Below are 18432 nucleotides of genomic sequence, written 5' to 3'. Positions count from 1 at the left end.
ACGGCATAAGATTTTCAAGGTAACAGAACAATCTCAGAAAATGTCATGGTTTCACAATATGCAGTATTATACAAATATTATAATTCTTATATCAGTTACAATGACCCTTAAAGGAATAAAAAAAGTTGTTTTTTAACAAATTATTTAGTGCAATTTCACAAAATATTGTACCCCGACAGACATGAAACTTGATATAACTTAATCTATGGTAAAAAGGAAAAAGGTACATGGTTTGATAAATGTCAATTTTTCAACCACGGTATGCTTGAAAACGATATATCGCTGCAACCCCCACACAGACAAGTGTTTGTTTCATAAATCAAGATGAACAAATTAGTCTATTTTTGATGAAACATAATGTTAGGCTATTTTCAGTTACCTGTGATACTGTGATTCAAGGTGAGAAGCAACTAAAAGCCAGCCAAAATTTTGGATAACATTGCATGCACATTGGAAATACATGCTTCATTTGTTTCACATTATAATCATTTGCATTTATTTTGAAAATTATTAGATTTTTACAGATTTTTATTTTTAGATGGTTTTGAAACAACACTTCGTTGTTATTGTTAATATAAAATGTTGCACCTGTAAAACAATATTATAACTAAATCAGATTTCTTATTAATGTGCATTTGTCATTAGCGCAGTTTTAAATAAAGAAAACAGAAAAAAACAACCGGAAGCGGCGATCCTATGACCGGAAGTCGAAAAAAACACGGAAGTGCTTTGTTTTTGTTTCACAGTCAGCTGTCAGCTGAACATTTATGCTGCAGATGTCGTTTTAAATCTGTTATTCAAGCAGTCAGAGGTCGACACAGCAAACACCTGCGACCTGAGGTAGGTAATGTGAGTCTTGTTGTATCGCTCGTCAGTTTAGCTCGCATGCTAACGGTGTAGCCGGTGTTTCGTCCAACCTGCTAACAGGCTGAGGCTGTTAATTAAGTCAATAATCATGCTGCGATTAAAATATCACAGATACACTTAACAGTTGGAGCTGACTGCCTCTGAAGAAGATGATTAATGCGTTAACTTTATTGAATCTAGCTGGTTGTGTCGTCATTGAATGTGTGACTGTGTCCGTTTGTGTCGTGATTAGGATTTATCACTGATATCATGATGTCATAGTAAATTTCTAAATAAAGTTTATATTTGCAGCTTGTTTTCGTCCTGGTCGTCATCATGGTGGAGCCCACAGCATCTGGCGTGTTCTGCAACAGGATGCTGAGCATGGTCAACTCTGAGGATGTGAACGCCATCATCCAGGCTCAGAGACACATGTGAGTGTCGTGGTGTGGTCAGCAGTGACGGGATGTAACTGAGTACTTTTACTCAAGTACTGTGCTTCAGTCAAATTTGAGTTACTTGGACTTTACTTGAGTATTTCTGCTTTCTGCAACATTATTACACTGCAAAGGGAAAAAAAGTTTTTTTCTGTTTGGCACGGCTCAATTCACATGACAGTGATGCTGACACCTGCCTTTTCTTTGTAAACTGGCTTCATAGTATAACTGTTGCTTTGCTGAATTACTTTGCAAACAGGCTCGACCGCTTTGAGAAAACCAATGAAATGCTGATCAACTTCAACGGGCTGTCTAACGTGCGACTGCAGCAGATGAACGAGCGCTTCCTGCTCCACACCCGCACTCTTGTTGAGATGAAGAAAGATCTGGACAGCGTCTTCAGAAGAATCAGGTAAGTCTTTACTACCTCAGTGCAAACACACACACAAACAGACACACAGTGTCTGATTATTGGTCTCCTCTGTTTCTCCAGGACGCTAAAAGGGAAGATTGCTAAGCAGTACCCAGAAGCTTTCAGCAGTGAGTGAGCTATTTCTTTACATTCATTATATCTGAACCACCAACCTCCCCATATCGGTCTGTCTAAAATATGTGTTTTTCTGGCAGATATCCACGAGTCGCCCGTCCTGGAGGACGACGATGATGAATTTGACCCAGTTCTCCCCAGTATTGCCACAACTATAGCAACAGCCACCTCAGAGCAGAGCACAGAGTCATGTGACACAAGTCCAGATGTGGTCTCTCCCACCGTGAGCAGATGTTCTGAAGATCTCTCCCAGGAGCCGCCCGACACGCCCACCTCAGATGTCCTAGAGACAGCCGTCCTACGGGACGAGGGTCCTGACTCTGTACCTGCAGAATAGAGCGAGCAGCTTGTGAATGGATTTTCAACCTTCAAACTATTTTAGCAGTGGGTCATGTTGTAAATTTGAGTTTGTGTTGGCCTCTACAGTGTTTGCAGACTTTTCCAGTCGTGAGTCTTTCTGTTGGGAAGAGCATCGCAGCCTTGATGTTCAATGTGGCTACGAACTGTCCATGAGGACGCTGGGTTTTTGTTGGCATGCCTATTTTTTTCCAACACCTGCACAGCACTAAAATAATGCAGATAATACTTGAAGTTGTATAGTATCTCACTATAGATAGACTGTAAATGTATGATACTGACAGTGAAGCTGAGCAAACGCCCTCACTCATTATGCGATTATAAGCTTATTTAATTCTGTTTTGTTTGAAGACCTGACTAAAGAAAGAAATCTCTCATGACGTCTCTCATGATTTATGTTACTTGAAAGACAAATGTTAGTGTTCTCATTGCCTGCGTCCTCTATCGCAGGGAAGGTTAATTGTCAATGATCAGTGCGTCTGGAGCTGTCAAGGATTCAGCAAACTGTTCAAGGACGCATTAGCTGGGCGACGGCTCTTTGATATGAGAGCTGGAAAACCAGGTTGTGTGAGCAGACGATCCAACCAGTCTTATTGCCCATTAAAGATGCAGCTTTGCTGTAAAAGGGAAGGTCAAGCGTCAAGTAGACTTTTTTGTCATTCCTTCATATTTCTACATCTCTACATATCTCTCAACAATATCTTTGACAAATTTTGTCCTTTGATTAAAAAAGAAAAAGTTACGGCTACGTCATTACAACATTTCATAAACTGATTATATATGTTTTGGTCCTTAAATTCTCTATAAAAAACAGATGCATAGAGAAAGATGTCAAATTATAAACAACACCTAATTTAAATGACTAGAAAGGTTAAGGATGGTGTAGGCTCTCTCAAAATGTAGCCATTTGGAAAGTAAATAAAGTTGATACAAGGTTGTAATTAGGGATGCAAATTTTAAGCAACTTCTTCACTTAATAGTTGGCTGCCTTACCAATCAATTATCAGTTAATCATTAATAATATATGAAACATGTTGACAGTGTTGACCGCTGTCGCAATCTCTGCTTGATGCAAAGTCAGAGTAGGCTACATTAGCAGCTAAAATAACCAATAAAGTAACACAAAGTTACTCAACAACTGGCCTGATACAGAGGCTGCCAAATGGCTAAAATGTAATAATATCAGTTTGTATAGGGTATCTTTTTTTATATTTTCTAAATCATAAATTACTTTTAACACATTTTCTCATACCAGTACTTGTGTCCATCTCTTATTGTTGGTTCGTACAATCTAAACAGCGATTACAAACAAACAGACAAGGAGACGACAGGTAGTTACCAGCAGAGTAATAACACAGTAACGCTGAGGAAGGCCTCGGGCTGAAATGCCTCTGTTTCTTTTTGCTGCAGTGCATTATTGAAGAGTCAGCCCCCCTTCATACTAAGACTCCTGAGTTAAGATGCCAGTTCTTGTTTGTGTCAACAAGGAGCTGGCAGCTCAATTTGCCTCAGGGTCTCCCAGCAGCTTTAACTGGCCCTAAACAACTGAAATAGTTACATTTTTAGGTGAACTTGTCCTTTATCTGGGAGCTGAACCGTTGTGGCTCCAAACTAATGCTGATTTTTATGGGACAAATAAGACACACCTCTTTATATTGGATTTTACTGCTTGTTCTTTTTCATATGAATATTTAGAATTTTTGTTGTGTTTGTTTCTGAAAGAAATGCTGAATTTTCAGAATAAATATCCATATGAAAATAGAAGAAACATTTAATCAATTAAAATGAGGTGTGTCCTATGTGACCTGTGTCTATTACAATTCGGCATTGGTTTGGAGTCACTGGTTCACATGACGTGGAAACTATTGGAAAGAAATGCTGAATTTTCATAATAAATATTCATATAAAATAGAAGAAGCAGTAAAATGTAATAAAAACAGGTGTGTCTTATTTGTCTCATTTAGTATTACAATTCGGCCTTGGTTTGAGACACTGGGTCACATGACATGGAACCTATTGAAAGAAATGCTGAATTTTCATAATAAATGGTCATATAAAATAAAAAAAGCTGTAAAAATCCACTAAAAACAGGTGTGTCTTACTTGTCTCATTTAGTAATACAATTCGGCATTGGTTTGGAGTCACTGGGTCGCATGACGTGGAAGCTATTGAAAGAAATGCTGAATTTTCATAATAAATATTCATATAAAATAGAAGAAGCAGTAAAATGTAATACAAACAGGCGTGCCTTACTTGTCTTATTCAGTTATACAATTCGGCATTGGTTTGGAGACACTGGGTCACATGACATGAAAGCTATTGAAGGAAATGCTGTATTTTCATAATAAATAGCAGTTCAGTAACGGTCCCTGTTAGCTAGCCCCCGCAGGGGGCGCTGAGTACAAACCGGGGCAGTTTTTTTTTCAGACAAAGGGGTCAAATGACGGCAGCTACTCCACAACACACACCCACCCCGGGTTATTACTCTGTGTCTGGTGACTCATATTAACCGCGGACTGAGCCGAGGGCACAATAACATTTGTTTAATTCAAACCCGTCGCCTGTATTCACGTTTTAGCCCGCTAGCCATCTTGCTAACGTTAACGTCTGCGGTTAGCTCGGTTGCTAACAGTGCTAGCAGTTGTCATGGTCGACGTCAGAGCGTGACAGTTGAGTAGCTCTACCTGCTGGAAAACACATTCACTGTATGAGGGAGTCACAACCTGAAGCCACACCACTGATACAAAGAAATAATAAACTCCTACAATGAGGAGACTGACCAGGAAGAAGGCTCTGACTCTGGTGAAGGAGCTGGACGCTTTTCCCAAAGTTCCCGACAGCTATGTGGAGTCCACAGCCAGCGGTGGGACAGGTAACACACACTGCTAAAGCTACATGTAGCCTTCAATGCTACATGCCTTAATGTAACGCCACTCATCGTGATACTCTCTCTAGTGTCTCTGATAGCATTCACTCTCATGGCTGCACTCGCCTTCCTGGAGTTCTTTGTGTACAGAGACACATGGATGAAGTACGAGTATGAGGTGGACAGAGACTACAGCAGGTAAGAGATCAGGAAGTGGATGTGATGATTGGGCTTTAAACATGTCCTCCCCTTGACTGCCTCTGCTCTTCACTTGCAGCAAACTGAGGATTAATGTGGACATCACAGTGGCCATGAGATGCCAATGTAAGTACAGAAAAATGCACATTTTAGTTGCATATCAGCTCTAGAAAACTCATCTTTAAGTTGTGTTTGTGTGTTTGGATGCAGATATCGGGGCAGATGTTCTGGATCTGGCAGAGACCATGGTCGCCTCTGATGAGTTAATATATGAAGCAGTGAGTTGTGAGCTCCTTCAGCGTGCAGAAGCATCTTTCTTTACTGTGTTATAAAGATTTAATGAGGTAAAATGCATTAAATCCCATTGTGTTTGTGTTCTTCTGCCTCATTGTAGGTCAACTTTGAGCTCTCTCCACAGCAACGATTGTGGCACATGTAAGATTTACATTTTTAACTTGCATTACATCTTTTTATATGTATATTCATTGGTACCATTGTTGGCAAAAATGTATTTAAATGAGCTGAGGCAAATTGGTTTAACCTGCTTTTTAGCCAACAAGCAGGTTGAATTATAGGCCCTCATCCATTTAATTGGTTTGGCCTGATTCCTTGTGATTTGTGTTTCCTGTCACCGTCAGGACACTTCTGCACATCCAGGAGCGTCTGAAAGTGGAGCACGCTCTCCAGGATGTTCTCTTCAAGGCTGCAATTAAAGGAGTGCCTCCTGTTGAGACTCAGAGGTACAGGATCCTAAAGTTAACCTCTTTTCTGTTCGGAGTTGAGAGATGGTTGAAGATATGAGGACAAAGGTGAACAAGATATTTCCCTTCACGTTGCGTTGCTCCTTTTCCCCACAGTGAGGACAGCTCCACTTCCCTCAGTGCCTGCAGGATACACGGGCACGTGTACGTCAACAAGGTGGCGGGAAATTTCCACGTTACTGTTGGCAAGTATGTGTCCACAATGATCGATTTAAGAACTCCTCGTATGTGTCCAGAACATAACATGAGACCTGAGCTTGTTGTGTCAGTGTGTGACCTTTTCACCCCTGCACAGGTCCATCCCACATCCCAGAGGCCACGCTCATCTAGCTGCTCTAGTGAGCCACGACAGTGAGTTCATTATCCTTCTGACAAAATCACATTGTACACCATGCATCTTATGTATGTTCTCATATTGTGGTAAGACAGTGATGGTATTTGCTGTACAGTAAAGCTGTGACACATGATGATGATGAATATCAATCGTTTTGATTTGATTGTGTTGCAGCGTACAACTTTTCTCACCGGATTGACCACCTGTCCTTTGGAGAAGCGGTGCCTGGTCTTATCAGCCCTCTCGACGGCACAGAGAAAGTCTCTACTGAGCGTATGTCACTTTTGATTTAATGCCTTTTCTTCGATGTGCACGGTTGTGTTCTTGTTCAGCATTTAACCATAGTTTCAGAAATCAAAAACGATGATGAAGTGAGACATTTGTGGTTATTATCCTCAGCGAACCACATGTTTCAGTACTTCATCACCATCGTGCCCACCAAACTGAACACCTACAAGGTCTCTGCAGACACGCATCAGTATGCAGTCACTGAGCAGGTAGGTTTGAATTATGTTTGTGTATTTGTGATGTATGCTCTGCATCAGTACGGTGAATATATTTATATTCCTCTTGTTGTTCTACAGGACAGAGTGATAAACCACGCTGCAGGCAGCCACGGAGTCTCAGGGATCTTTATGAAATACGATATCAGCTCACTAATGGTCAAAGTCACCGAGCAGCACATGCCTCTGTGGCAGTTTCTTGTCAGACTCTGTGGCATCATCGGAGGCATCTTCTCTACCACAGGTAGATAAAGTCTACCTCAGAAACGCTTCTAATCTGTGTCACCGATTGTCAGATGCATCTTTAAAGGACCACCCTGGAGCTTCAAGTGCTTTTTCAGCATACCGTAACAGCGTTTGTAGATAAACAGTAGCTCTCCTGGCTTCAGCTCAGCTATCGGGTGCTTTTAATTAATTTAACTACAGTATTAAAATCCACTTCATCCGTCACAGTGAGCATTTATTAAGCCAGTTTATTCTTTAGTCAAACTGCATCGTAATGCAGCTGTGAGGGACTGTTGTAAGTCTCTGCAGGTACATTCACAGATGCTCCAACATCAGAGATGAGTCAGTCACCAGCAGCGTTAAATACATGCGGTCACATACTGTTTGTCATTAAAGCAGTGAACTACATATCTACTTGTGCTTATTATTTATCTGTAGGTTACTTTTTTTTAGTTCATGAATGCAACACTTTTTCTGTTGCCAATTACCTAATTTTGCTGCATTGCCATAAATTAACTGCCTGAAAGGAGAAAATCTATTTTAAAGCTCATTAGATGCTTAAGAAACGGTCAGCAGACGGGGATGTAAACAATCTAACAACCTCAGAATATGTAGTTTACGGGCCACATCACGCATTATAGCGGGTTTGCCCCCTTAAAGACATTGCACATGCCCAAAGCCACATTTGTTTATCACGTCAAGCAGCACTTAAAATTTTTACTGTTATCTAATCATCATTTAATCCAGCAAATAGTAATAAAATCACCTTGTGAACTTGAATTGCCAGCTGTTCTCGCATGAATATTAAAGACAATGAGAGCAGGTGATGAATGTTTTGTCATTAAGCGTCCTGAAAGTTAGAAATTTAAATTATAAAAGGAGTATTTCTGCTGCCGAGACTTTCATCAGCATCTATAGTAAGTGTAATCTTTCTCTCACTTGCAGGGATGCTTCATGGTATCGTAGGATTCTTGGTGGATTTGATTTGCTGTCGTTTCCAAATGGGAGTGTACAAACATCTCAAGGTAAGCCAGTAACACATTGAGAGAAGTTAGTTCTCAGAAGTCGTCACAAATGTGTATTACGTGATCTACAAATGAATAAGTGTGTTCTCAATCCACAAACAAATACCAAGCAACAGCAGCCGTGTTTAGCTACAGATTATTAAATGTGTTTGCACGGCTCGCCTGATATTAATGATTCAGGCTCCCAGGAGAAGAACATGCCAACCACCTTCAAGTAGCTGATTAAAACTATACAGAGTATACTTATGGGCTACTGTATAGAGTCATTACTTGAAAGTTCACAGAAAGCTCAGATGTCCCAGTTTTCTACCAGCACTTAAACGCAGCATGCATTGGATCTGGAGAGCCTGATAAATGTCTCAAAAACTCTCCACTCTACAAAAAGTTTAAAATGTGTACGTACAATATTCAGATGTATTCAGGTGTTGATGTGTGCCTGTGTTTAAACTGCTCGGTATCTGAGTACCCAAAATGACGCACAAATCATTGTACACGTTTGTAAATCTTAATTTTTCATTTGTAGATCATGTAAAAACTGACTATTTAACACTATTCATGTGGATATTGTACCGTTATTGTTGTACTTTTTCTCTTCTCTGTACTCAGGAGCAGCCAAGCAGTGAAACAACAGAAAACCTCGCTCAGTAATGAGAGTCCCCACAGCTCACCATCTTGGCCTTACCCCCGACAGACAGCATGAGATGCTGGAAACATGTTTACAGGTTGTTTTTATTATTGAATATGTCCCTGCTTTGTTCAGAAATGTGTAAATATAAGTATGATTTTTTTTTAAAAATAAATGTTGTTGAGTGGGTGTAAGATTGAGACATGGCTGTTCATCCACCTGTGAAGGGGTTGTAATCAATACCTCCACTAATGATCCGTCACTTTCACTGGAAAGCTGTGCCAGGAGGACTGAACAGCAGGCTGAACACAAATTATTTACGTCGTTATTGTAAGTCTGACTTGACTGCCTGGTGTTAGAGCTCCCACGGTGAACACACATGGAGGCGTTTCACATATTTTGGCTAATGAGAACTTTTCTCAGGGTTATGTCGTGATGTGCAGCGTGAGAGATAAAGTCTGAGGGGCGTTTTGCTATTCTTTTATGTAGTTTGGTGACCTCAGAAAAACAGCATTGTTCTGTCCCAGCTTCAAGCTAAAACAAGGACAAATCAGCTACGATAAAGGAGAAACCATGTGTGTACGGAGTGTGTTCAGGGTCTTTAAAGGGGAATTGTGAGAAAAGACTGGAAGGGTTTTTAAAATGTGCCTGTGTGTAAATGATTGTTAAAAATATGAGGCTGATTTATTGAATAAAATTCCCTTTCAACTTGATGTGGATTCATTAATACATAATAATTTAGGATTAACTTCATTATCGATGAATTTGTTGATCAGTTTTTCAATTAATCTTCAGTCTAAAGCTCGACTGATACTGGAGTTTTGCTTATCAAGGGTTTGTGACAAGGTTATGTAACGGAGGAAGGATATTATACAGTCTAATAATACACTTTACTGTCTAAAATGACAACAGTGCTGGGGATTTAACAATAAATTTCACTTAATATCTTTCACTGCGTAATGTTTTGTAAAAAAAAGAATAAAAGTTTCATATTGGCACATATCAGACAACATACAACCCAAGCCAGATATATCTGATCCAACAGATATTGGTCAGGCTCTACCGTAGTCTATAAAATATAAAAAATAATGTGAAAAATGCCCATTGAAAGTTTTTAGATGTCTTCAAATGTCTCGTCCAACCATCACTCCAAATCCCCTATATATTAAGAATTACACAGAAAAGCAGCAAAACCTCATATTTAAGATCCCGAAACCAGAGAATATATTCAGTTTTTTCTACCAATGATTAATCAACTATCCAAATTATTGCAGAGTAATCGTTCGACAAGTTGCTGCCGTCTCATCGTTGTGCTTTTAAGTGAAACAGTCTCTAGAAAAGAATATTTTACACCATGTCAAGAGTTTATTTGACAGTATTTCAGAATATCTTTCAGTAAACAAGTTTTTTGTTTTTTAGCAAAATGTAATATATCAGTACTGTCGCATTTCATAAAAATAGTTGTTCACGTCTTTGAAACTACAGTATCAATGATACAGTAAACCATATTTGTAGGAATACAGCTGTACAAGGTGAATAGTACACAATTAACACTACACAGTTATACTTGATCTCAATGGGGATTTATGAACGTGCCATCCTTCACAGGTTCCAATAAAGCAGTTTTTTTTTTGTTTCTGTATGCAAAATCACTCACAGCAGGCAGGGGGACGGCCTGAACGGAGACAGAGGGCTGGGTGACATTTTCTTTCACCTTTTCTGAACATTTGTACACACAGTTAACACATTTCTACAGCCCAACGGCATGTTCTCATGCTTCCTCGCTAACATGTTAACCAGTTTTATCAAGTGAACCACAAACATCCAGACTGCACGTTTTACTCAGAAACCACTGCGGGTCTTACCGGTGTCCCAGTCGAACAGTAGGCCTACACAAGCTTGGATGTGCCCTTGTGCTGCATTCAGTCAAATTGTCACAATGCATTATGATTTTTTTTTCTTTTTTCTTTTACCTCCTCTGGTTCTCCGCTACTCAGAATCTCTGATGATACATTTTTAATGAGAGCAAACATCTTGTTGAGAGGAATGGATGATACCAAAATAGAGAAATGCAGCAGGATAGTGACTTCAACTCGGGTGATTCGGTTTGACAGCAGCACGCCAAGACTTTGTGATCAAACACACGTTTCAATGCGTTTGTGTGAGTCTTGGGTTCAGCTTCAGCGAGCACGGGTACCGCCTGCAACAATGCAAACTGAACACTCACAGAACAGACAGATAAAGCTGAAATGAGACTCCACTCTGATTATGACCCAGTCTGGATAAACGCTCACCGCTCCACTCTCCCGGATGACTCTCTAAGAAGAGGATGTAATGCTACAGGCTACATTTGATCCCCTTTTAAGCACTAGGGGGGAAACAGGGCAATCATTGACATTGATAAGCTATACAGCCGAGAGTGCATCAAGATAACTGTATATTCTGCTCGGTGTCAAGTCCGAAGAAAACAGGCTCCACAACTCAACGGTTTGCTGATATGTGTGCACGGTCACTAACGTCTGTTTTGCATCCAGTTCCCAAAAACAAATCACTACGGCAACAGCTCTGCATTAGTTTGAGTAAGGCACTCCGCCCCACCTCATAACCATCGGCCTCCTCTTCCCCACACCGATGCCCCTCTCCCACAGTGATGTGGTACACTAAGCACAGTAAAAAGGCATAGAAATGGGAAATATAGACTGGACAAAATTCTTCCGTTGAGCGTTAAATGAATACAACACAGCTTATAATTCTGCACAATGACTGCATGGTTGAGTTGTGATCAAGTTGTGTACATAACTCAGAACATTATTATGAGTTCTTACTAAGCAAACTGTTTTCAGTCACTCAAAAGTTCAATTTGATGAAAAAAAAAAAAGTTTCTTTTGTCTCACATGAGTGCCAACTGGTCAGCTCCACAGAGGATCCCCTCTCTATACTCTACCTCTAAAAGACATGTGAGTCCCTGTATGATGACATGGTGGTTTATATCCATGCACACGACCACTGCCTCCCATCAGCGGTCCGGGTTTGGAGACTTGCACAGTCTTTGATATGTAGTTATAGACGAGGCCATGGAAATAGTGATCCTAAAATACTGTTGTTTTTTTCCTCTTTTCTTTACAATGTATCTAACTACAACACTGCCTCAAAAAAACACCAACAGGGATGTTTTTGAGATTACCAAATGTACATATTTTTCACATCTTTACATTTACAGTATATGATATATCTGTAGGCATGTGAGAGCTAACATATGTCGGGTTTAACCGGGCTGTCACTTGGGTCGGCGCCATGTCCTCCAGGAGTTTCAGTGTCTCTGCCTCCCTCTTACAGATTGGTAGTCTCGCTCCTCCCACTGCACGGAGAAAATGGAGCAAAAGTAAATCTCTTGGATGTACATATGTCTCTCTCCCATCTGAGGTTTTTTGCTGGATTAACCAATCTGAGTCAGAAACGGTGGAGCAGTTAAAGGTACACGGCGAAAGCGCAGCTCCTTTGTTTTTGTTTGTTGTTGCTCCATCTGTGATCAGAACATTGACTGTCACATCTGAGGGTCCGACATGCCTACATGTTGAGCAGTCTCCATCAGTTTGATTCTGTATGTTACAATAGCTGTGAAAGTTCCTCTGTTTTTAAGGTGGTGGGTGTAATAATTATCTCGTAAGAACAAATGAAACATAAAATATGATCTCAGAAGTAGACGGAAAAGAAAACAGGACAGAAAGAGAGGGCGAGGGAGATTTACTGTTGAACTGAATGAGGAGCCAGACAGTGTGATCCGGTCCAAACCAGAGAGATCCCTTCTACCTGCTGACTGTGGAGGTCCAGGACCTCAGGGTGCCAGGCAGTTTGTCAGACCCAGGGACGTTCCAGGGCCCAGGGGAGGCTGCCGCGCTCCTCGCAGGGGGATCTTCCATGGTTTTCGAGGGGCAGCAGAGCCCGCTGTGGCCACTGGCCCTCTCATCTTCTCTGGGGAACAGACCTCTGGACACCAGCCTCTCCTGGAGGCTGACTTGTCCGTCTCCACTGCTGAGAGAGGCTCCATTCAAATTCACACTCACATATGGGTCCCAGGGCCAGACAGTGCTCATGGCCTGTGTGTGCAGGCCCTTTCTCTCACAGCAGGGGGAGCAAGTCTCCCTCTGCCTCTCTCTTCTGTCAACAGACCTCCCCAGGACAGCTTTGGGAGGCAAAGCCCGAGGCTGTCTGTCGCCTGGTCCACAGTCCACCTCTCCAGACCCCTGAGGGGTTCCCTGCCCCCTGGTGATGCACTTCTGCTGGGTGGACCTGCCACCTGTAGCCCCTCTAACGGAGCTGTGGTCTGTCGGCTGTGGAGCTTTGTCTGCCATGCACACTGTGGCCTCTAGAGGGAGCTGATGAGGGGAGTCTGGGGCTGAGGCTGGATGGGATGAGAGCAATGGATTCGGGTGGGGTTCGTGGGTCACTTCCTGCAGGGCAGAGTGGGTTGTAGAAAGGGAATCCCAGGGGCCGCCACAGTCTATCCGGGGGGAGGAAAACACAATCAGGTGGGCTGAGAAAAAAGCTGAGTGGCACAAAGCAGCATGCACATGCACACAGAGAGAGAGGAAGACAGAGGAGAGGACGGAAGCAGGGATAGAAAGAAAGATGAACACAATAATACAATTTAACACCACATCCTGATATAAAATCAGGCAAAACTGCATGCAAATGTGTGTGAGCAGCTCACACCTGACCACGAAGGCTTCCATGCCAACACGATACTCCTAAAGCCTAATCTACAGAACGTCTGCACAAACAGGCACGTGGGACAGGATTCATTCAGTGCGTGAAAACATATTTGTAGTTGTGCGACAGCCTGATCCTGAGCAGACTGACTTCACACAGTCTACTTCACAGCCCTCCTCGGGATGATACAATCATCTGGAGGGTCACTTCAAACCATATTGAGCTCTTACTACAACACACTTGAAGCACCCGCACACACACACACACTCACACACAAACACACACGCATAGCTACACGTACAGCAGCTATTTTCCCATGCTTAAACTCATGATCATGCAGACACGCATGCATGCCTCGAGCACAGCTACACTGCACACAGATTAATCAGTATGGAGAGAGAGACATGCAGTTTTTCACAAACCGTGTCTTTAGAGTGGCCCATTAGGAAGAAATAGGGGGAGCTTAGTGTGTCACCTTTCATGCACATGGAGAGGTTGGAAGGTACCATTCCTGAGGAAAGGCAAGTATAAGCCTATACCAATCATTAGACTTAAAGCAGAGGGGTTACAACACACCAAGAGCTAAACGACAGGTTGTTTTACTGTAACATGGTTTTCTCAGGAAGACAAGTTTAATTTTAGACGTCAGAAGAGAAGACTGCGGAGCGAGGAGTAAAATGCAGAAAGATATTAATGCATGTTAATATGTTCTTGAGTAAAACATGTAGCACTGGCAGAGAAACAGTAATGTTAAACCCCAAACAATGAATCTCTAGTATGAATGTGAGAAACACATCAGATCAGAGACTAAAATCAGTGGGACAGAGTTGGACATTTAGAGACCCACCATATTCTGGCACCTGTCCCGTGCCTCGCTTCAGCAGCAGCCTGACCCGCCTGCCTCCCGCCTTGATGAGTTCAATGGCGCGGGCGTGAGTCATGTCCCGAGTGCTGTCCCCGTTAATCTCTATGATCTGATCCCCTACCTGGAAGAGACACGCAGAGAGGACAGGGTCGATTTCTGTCAGGCTGTGTTTATCCACGGAAAGTTGACTTTTCTACACCACCACACAGTCTACTGCTGCCGAGTGACTGGGGAATAAGTGCCATTAAGTGCCTTGTTCAAGTGTATCTCAACAGGAAGTGTTGAGGGTGAGGAGAGGTTTACCCAGTCACTGAGTTCACGTGTACTTATACTTACTCACTTTGCCCCATAAAGGATAAGTTCGCCCAATAATGAAAATTCAGTCATTATCTACTCACCGTCATGCTGATGGAAAGCAGTGTTTCATAGTCCACAAAACACTTCTTCACAGCAAAATGCAGATGATGACTTGCATAAAAAACAGCCAAATAAAATATAACGGCTCCACACAGCTTGCCAAGTGTAAGCTGGGTCTCCGGAGGCCCCGAGATCCCAAATTGATTTGAAAGCACATTATTTATACTCTATAACAAACGGTCGAGCCTGCGTGCCCACTTCAGATCAGGTGCTCGCTAACACTTTTAGCTTACGAGCTAAAGTGAAGATTGTGGCTCTAAAAATGGTCTAAATATCTTCTTTTTAAATCAATTTAGGATCTTGGGGCTTCAGGAGACTTGGGTTATGCCGGATAAGCTGTATGGAGCCATTTTGTTTGTTTTTTTAGCTGTTTTTTTACGTCTTAAAACAAGTCTTCATCTACTTCAGTTGTTTAGGAAAATTCTGTTACGCTAACTTGCTGCAAAGCTCCAGAAATGTTTTGTGCACTGAGAGACTTCACAGGACTTTACATCAGCATCCGGGTGAGAAGATCATGACTGAACTTTAATTTTTGGGTGAACTTATCCTTTAACTATTCCTTTCCCCATGAAGAAGATGGGACAGACAGTAAAAATGAAAATAAAGATCTGAGTGAAAAAAAGGAGTGAAAGATACGAAAAATAGCAGAGCAACAAAACTGAAAGGCAGTGTGTGAGATATTATTTAAGATGTAAATCAAGATTTAACTGATTCGGTGCATGTCTGTGACTGGATTATTACACTTTTAAACTGTTGTATTTTCTACTGTTGACAGCAATTACAATCATCTCCCAAGACTTTTTGACTTTGTCTCAGTCTCATCATCTCACCCTCATCCTTCCGTTACGAATGGCGGGACCGTCCTCAGCGAGGCGCAACACAAATAGGTCCATCTTGTACTCTCTGCCCCCGCGGATACTGAAGCCAAAACCCTTTGCGCTTTTCTCCAGCTCCACCGTGAAGTAATCGTAGTCCTGCAGAAGAAACAGTGACAATTTGCAACAAACCCACCACAACACTCTATGCTGCTATTATGCTGAATATAAAGATTACAAACCCCCCAGATGGCCAACACTTGAGCAGACGGTTCTCGATCCAGCTGTACCTGCGGTCTAAAGTCAGCAGGAATCCCCAGAGGGAACTGTGCAGCTGCAGGGTGCTGTCTGAAATCCAACAGACCAGGCGGGTGCCTGTAGTCCAGTGTCGGGGGCTGACGATAATCACTGACCGGTGGGTGACGATAGTCTACTGGAGGTTGCCTGTAATCAGTGAATGGAGGATGGCGGAAGTCAGGTTTGACATCCTGTCTGGCTTTTACCTCTGACCTGTGAGGAGAGAGAAAGCAACAAAACCAGAGCTGAGAGTTTGTGTCGTGGTGGAGAGAGCATTAAAGACAAAACCTAATGTCCACATGTGTCCTCTCATGTGGGAGTGGACAGTGTCCCACATGGCGTATGAGTAACATTTTAGTCTAATTTGCCATGTGATGTAGAGTAAGGCTTACTTAGTGTAACCAGCCTAAGAGGCTCAGCACAAAGAGGATGGAAATATCACTCTTGGTTTTGAAATTTTTATCACATTCCCACTTGTAAAAATGGGCAGAAATCCATAGCTCTGGGAGTGCTGCTCTCAGTGTCTTGATCTGGGACTCACACGCACACACACCCATCCATGCACGCACTCACACTTTCATAGTTTTGACATGGACCGGGCCTGATCGCTGGGCTCCTGCATTATAGAAGAGATACTTTAAGGTAAATTATTCACTGACACTGTAAGAGCTAAGTGGTGTTACGCAACAAGGTAGAAACTGGCCTGAGACTGAGAGTCTGACTGGGACAAAAGTTGTCTGTAGTCACAGGTTTTCCCCTCAGCTTACTGGCATGCAACACTCATATCTATATATATCCACACATATCTGATAACTGTCCTCCTGCGTGCAGTCACCAAGACACACAATGCTGAAGCAATCCTACCAAACGCTCCCGCCCAGTCCAAACAAGAACATCCTTCTCGGCGCCGTCTTACCTGCCATCGTGGAGGTATAGCTGTGGAGGGAGGCCAGAGGGCTGGGTGACCGGGCTATGCTGGGTTCCAGCTGGTCCAGGCTGGGAGGCTGCTGGTGCAGGAGGGCCAGTCACTGTTTGGCTCGTCTGAGGTGGTGTCTGGCCGGGCTGAACAGGTGCTTGACCTGACTGAATGGCCGTTTGGCCGGGCTGGGTGCCTCCTTGGCCTGGCTGGGCTACGGGGCTGGGCTGGGTCTGGGGGCTGTGTTTCTGGGTCATGGGGCTCTGCTTCTCTGAGCTGGGGCCAGACTGGGAACCTGTGTTAGACAGAAGGTGAGACATGATTTCACCTGTGTGGAAAATGCTGAACTCTGTCTAAAAAGAGGGATTTAAAACAAACTGATTAAGAAAATGTGCTGCGAGATGCACAAGACTGTTGTAAAAAAGACCGAATTATCTGCTGTATAACTTGAAGTAGCCTCGTAACCTTTAGCCTCGTTATAATGCTCAAAATTAGACTCTAAAATGTCTAAAATTCATAAAACACAGCTCTACAAATTCAGAAGCTGCAAAGATTATGTTCAAGCGTCACCATAATTAAAACAGCACAGGAACAGCACTCCTCCTAACCTTGTGCTCTTTTCTGGCTCACTATCTGTGACACGGCTTCGACTTTTTAACTTCAGAGGACTTCACATGAAGCATTTTGTGTCTGCTTAGTGAAGTAAAGTAAAATGTATTCGTATGAGACAAAGGAGACTGACTTCAGGGCGTTTTCTTGAAGTAGTACAAAGGGCAAACTAATCAAGCTGTCAAACAAAATTCCTGCAACGACAAAATTTGATTTCATGTCACACACAAACACTCACCCTCCTCTGGTATGATGTGCAGTGTGACTGTTAGCCCGGCATCTTTAATGAGCTTGACGATGTCTGCGTGCGGCATGCTGATGATGGACTGTCCGTTCACAGCCAGGATCCGGTCGCCCACCTTCAGCTTCCCACATCGGTCCGCAGGGCTGCCCTCAATGATTCGTCCTATTTTATGGGGCACAGCTGGGAACGGGCAATAACAAGGTGGTTGTCAAGAGCAATTTAAAAGAAAGATGTAAAACAGCACCGTTCAAAGTCAAATGAAGTGGATGGAAAAACATTTGGTTCAAGTCTTACTTTTAGAATGAATGCTTACATTGACGCCTTCTTTTAAATGTATTTTTCTAAATCTTTTCACTGTTTTATGGCAATAACGTCCCAAAAAAACAGATGTTTCTGGAGTTTCAGCTTTTGTCAACACTTTTCACACACATAGAGACAGAAAACTGAAGATTTCCACTTCAATGTAAAACATTTCTGGACCCACCAAGCAGAGGAAATCCCTGAGGGACTGTTGAACATGCACGATTACATCCAGAACTAATGTTTGATATTATAATGACTACTGTATACTAGACCCAGTTTTGGGGTATTCATATTCCTAGGTGTACGGAGAAACCTAGCGGGGGTGTGATGAATTTAGGCATACAGTTCCTAGAAATTTACATGAATATCTTTTGAGTGCAGTGAATGTTCTCATGACGGCATCGGGAATTTGTTCAGGGTACATTCATTCAAAATTATTCCTTGTGCAGTCACACCACGCTGACTCAACTATCCCGTAATCTGTCTAAAGATATGAACTCCCTTCAGTGTGTTCATAAGTTTAAAAGGGATC

The 18432-nt window shown here is 42.4% G+C and overlaps 3 protein-coding genes across 7 annotated transcripts in view; 2 read left to right on the top strand and 1 right to left on the bottom strand.

The window, feature by feature from the left end:
- Nucleotides 1-692: 692 nt before the first annotated feature.
- Nucleotides 693-2564, top strand: kxd1 (KxDL motif containing 1). The gene is made up of 5 exons (XM_084363896.1): nucleotides 693-840; nucleotides 1159-1280; nucleotides 1543-1695; nucleotides 1777-1823; nucleotides 1911-2564. The coding sequence occupies exons 1-5, from the start codon at nucleotides 697-699 to the stop codon at nucleotides 2165-2167; spliced, it is 723 nt and encodes a 240-aa protein (XP_084220022.1). The 5' UTR covers nucleotides 693-696; the 3' UTR covers nucleotides 2168-2564.
- A 2012-nt stretch (nucleotides 2565-4576) lies between these two features.
- LOC311263667 (endoplasmic reticulum-Golgi intermediate compartment protein 2-like) lies at nucleotides 4577-9437 on the top strand. Its single transcript, XM_084363895.1, has 13 exons — nucleotides 4577-5059; nucleotides 5143-5251; nucleotides 5331-5377; nucleotides 5462-5529; nucleotides 5646-5686; nucleotides 5890-5991; nucleotides 6109-6201; nucleotides 6308-6363; nucleotides 6521-6619; nucleotides 6746-6843; nucleotides 6931-7093; nucleotides 8020-8099; nucleotides 8706-9437. The coding sequence occupies exons 1-13, from the start codon at nucleotides 4954-4956 to the stop codon at nucleotides 8745-8747; spliced, it is 1104 nt and encodes a 367-aa protein (XP_084220021.1). The 5' UTR covers nucleotides 4577-4953; the 3' UTR covers nucleotides 8748-9437.
- A 630-nt stretch (nucleotides 9438-10067) lies between these two features.
- The window catches only part of magi2b (membrane associated guanylate kinase, WW and PDZ domain containing 2b), an 81522-nt gene continuing 73157 nt past the window's right edge, over nucleotides 10068-18432 (bottom strand). For 2 of the 5 annotated variants that reach the window (XM_084363857.1, XM_084363858.1), the window contains exons 17-22: nucleotides 17592-17777; nucleotides 16745-17039; nucleotides 15774-16041; nucleotides 15547-15690; nucleotides 14282-14420; nucleotides 10068-13258 (exon numbers count right to left, since the gene is read on the bottom strand). In XM_084363857.1, the coding sequence (XP_084219983.1) occupies nucleotides 12531-13258; nucleotides 14282-14420; nucleotides 15547-15690; nucleotides 15774-16041; nucleotides 16745-17039; nucleotides 17592-17777 (1760 nt within the window). In that variant the 3' untranslated portion in view covers nucleotides 10068-12530. Of the gene's footprint in view, nucleotides 13259-13856; nucleotides 13946-14281; nucleotides 14421-15546; nucleotides 15691-15773; nucleotides 16042-16744; nucleotides 17040-17591; nucleotides 17778-18432 lie in introns of all 5 variants that reach the window. The other 3 variants (XM_084363859.1, XM_084363860.1, XM_084363861.1) reach the window with 2 other exon arrangements.

This window comes from Pagrus pagrus, assembly GCF_965226575.1.
Source record: "Pagrus pagrus genome assembly, chromosome: 10".
Taxonomy (NCBI): Eukaryota; Metazoa; Chordata; class Actinopteri; order Spariformes; family Sparidae; genus Pagrus; species Pagrus pagrus.
Note: the sequence above shows the minus strand (reverse complement) of the source record. Positions and strands in the feature narration are given on the sequence as shown.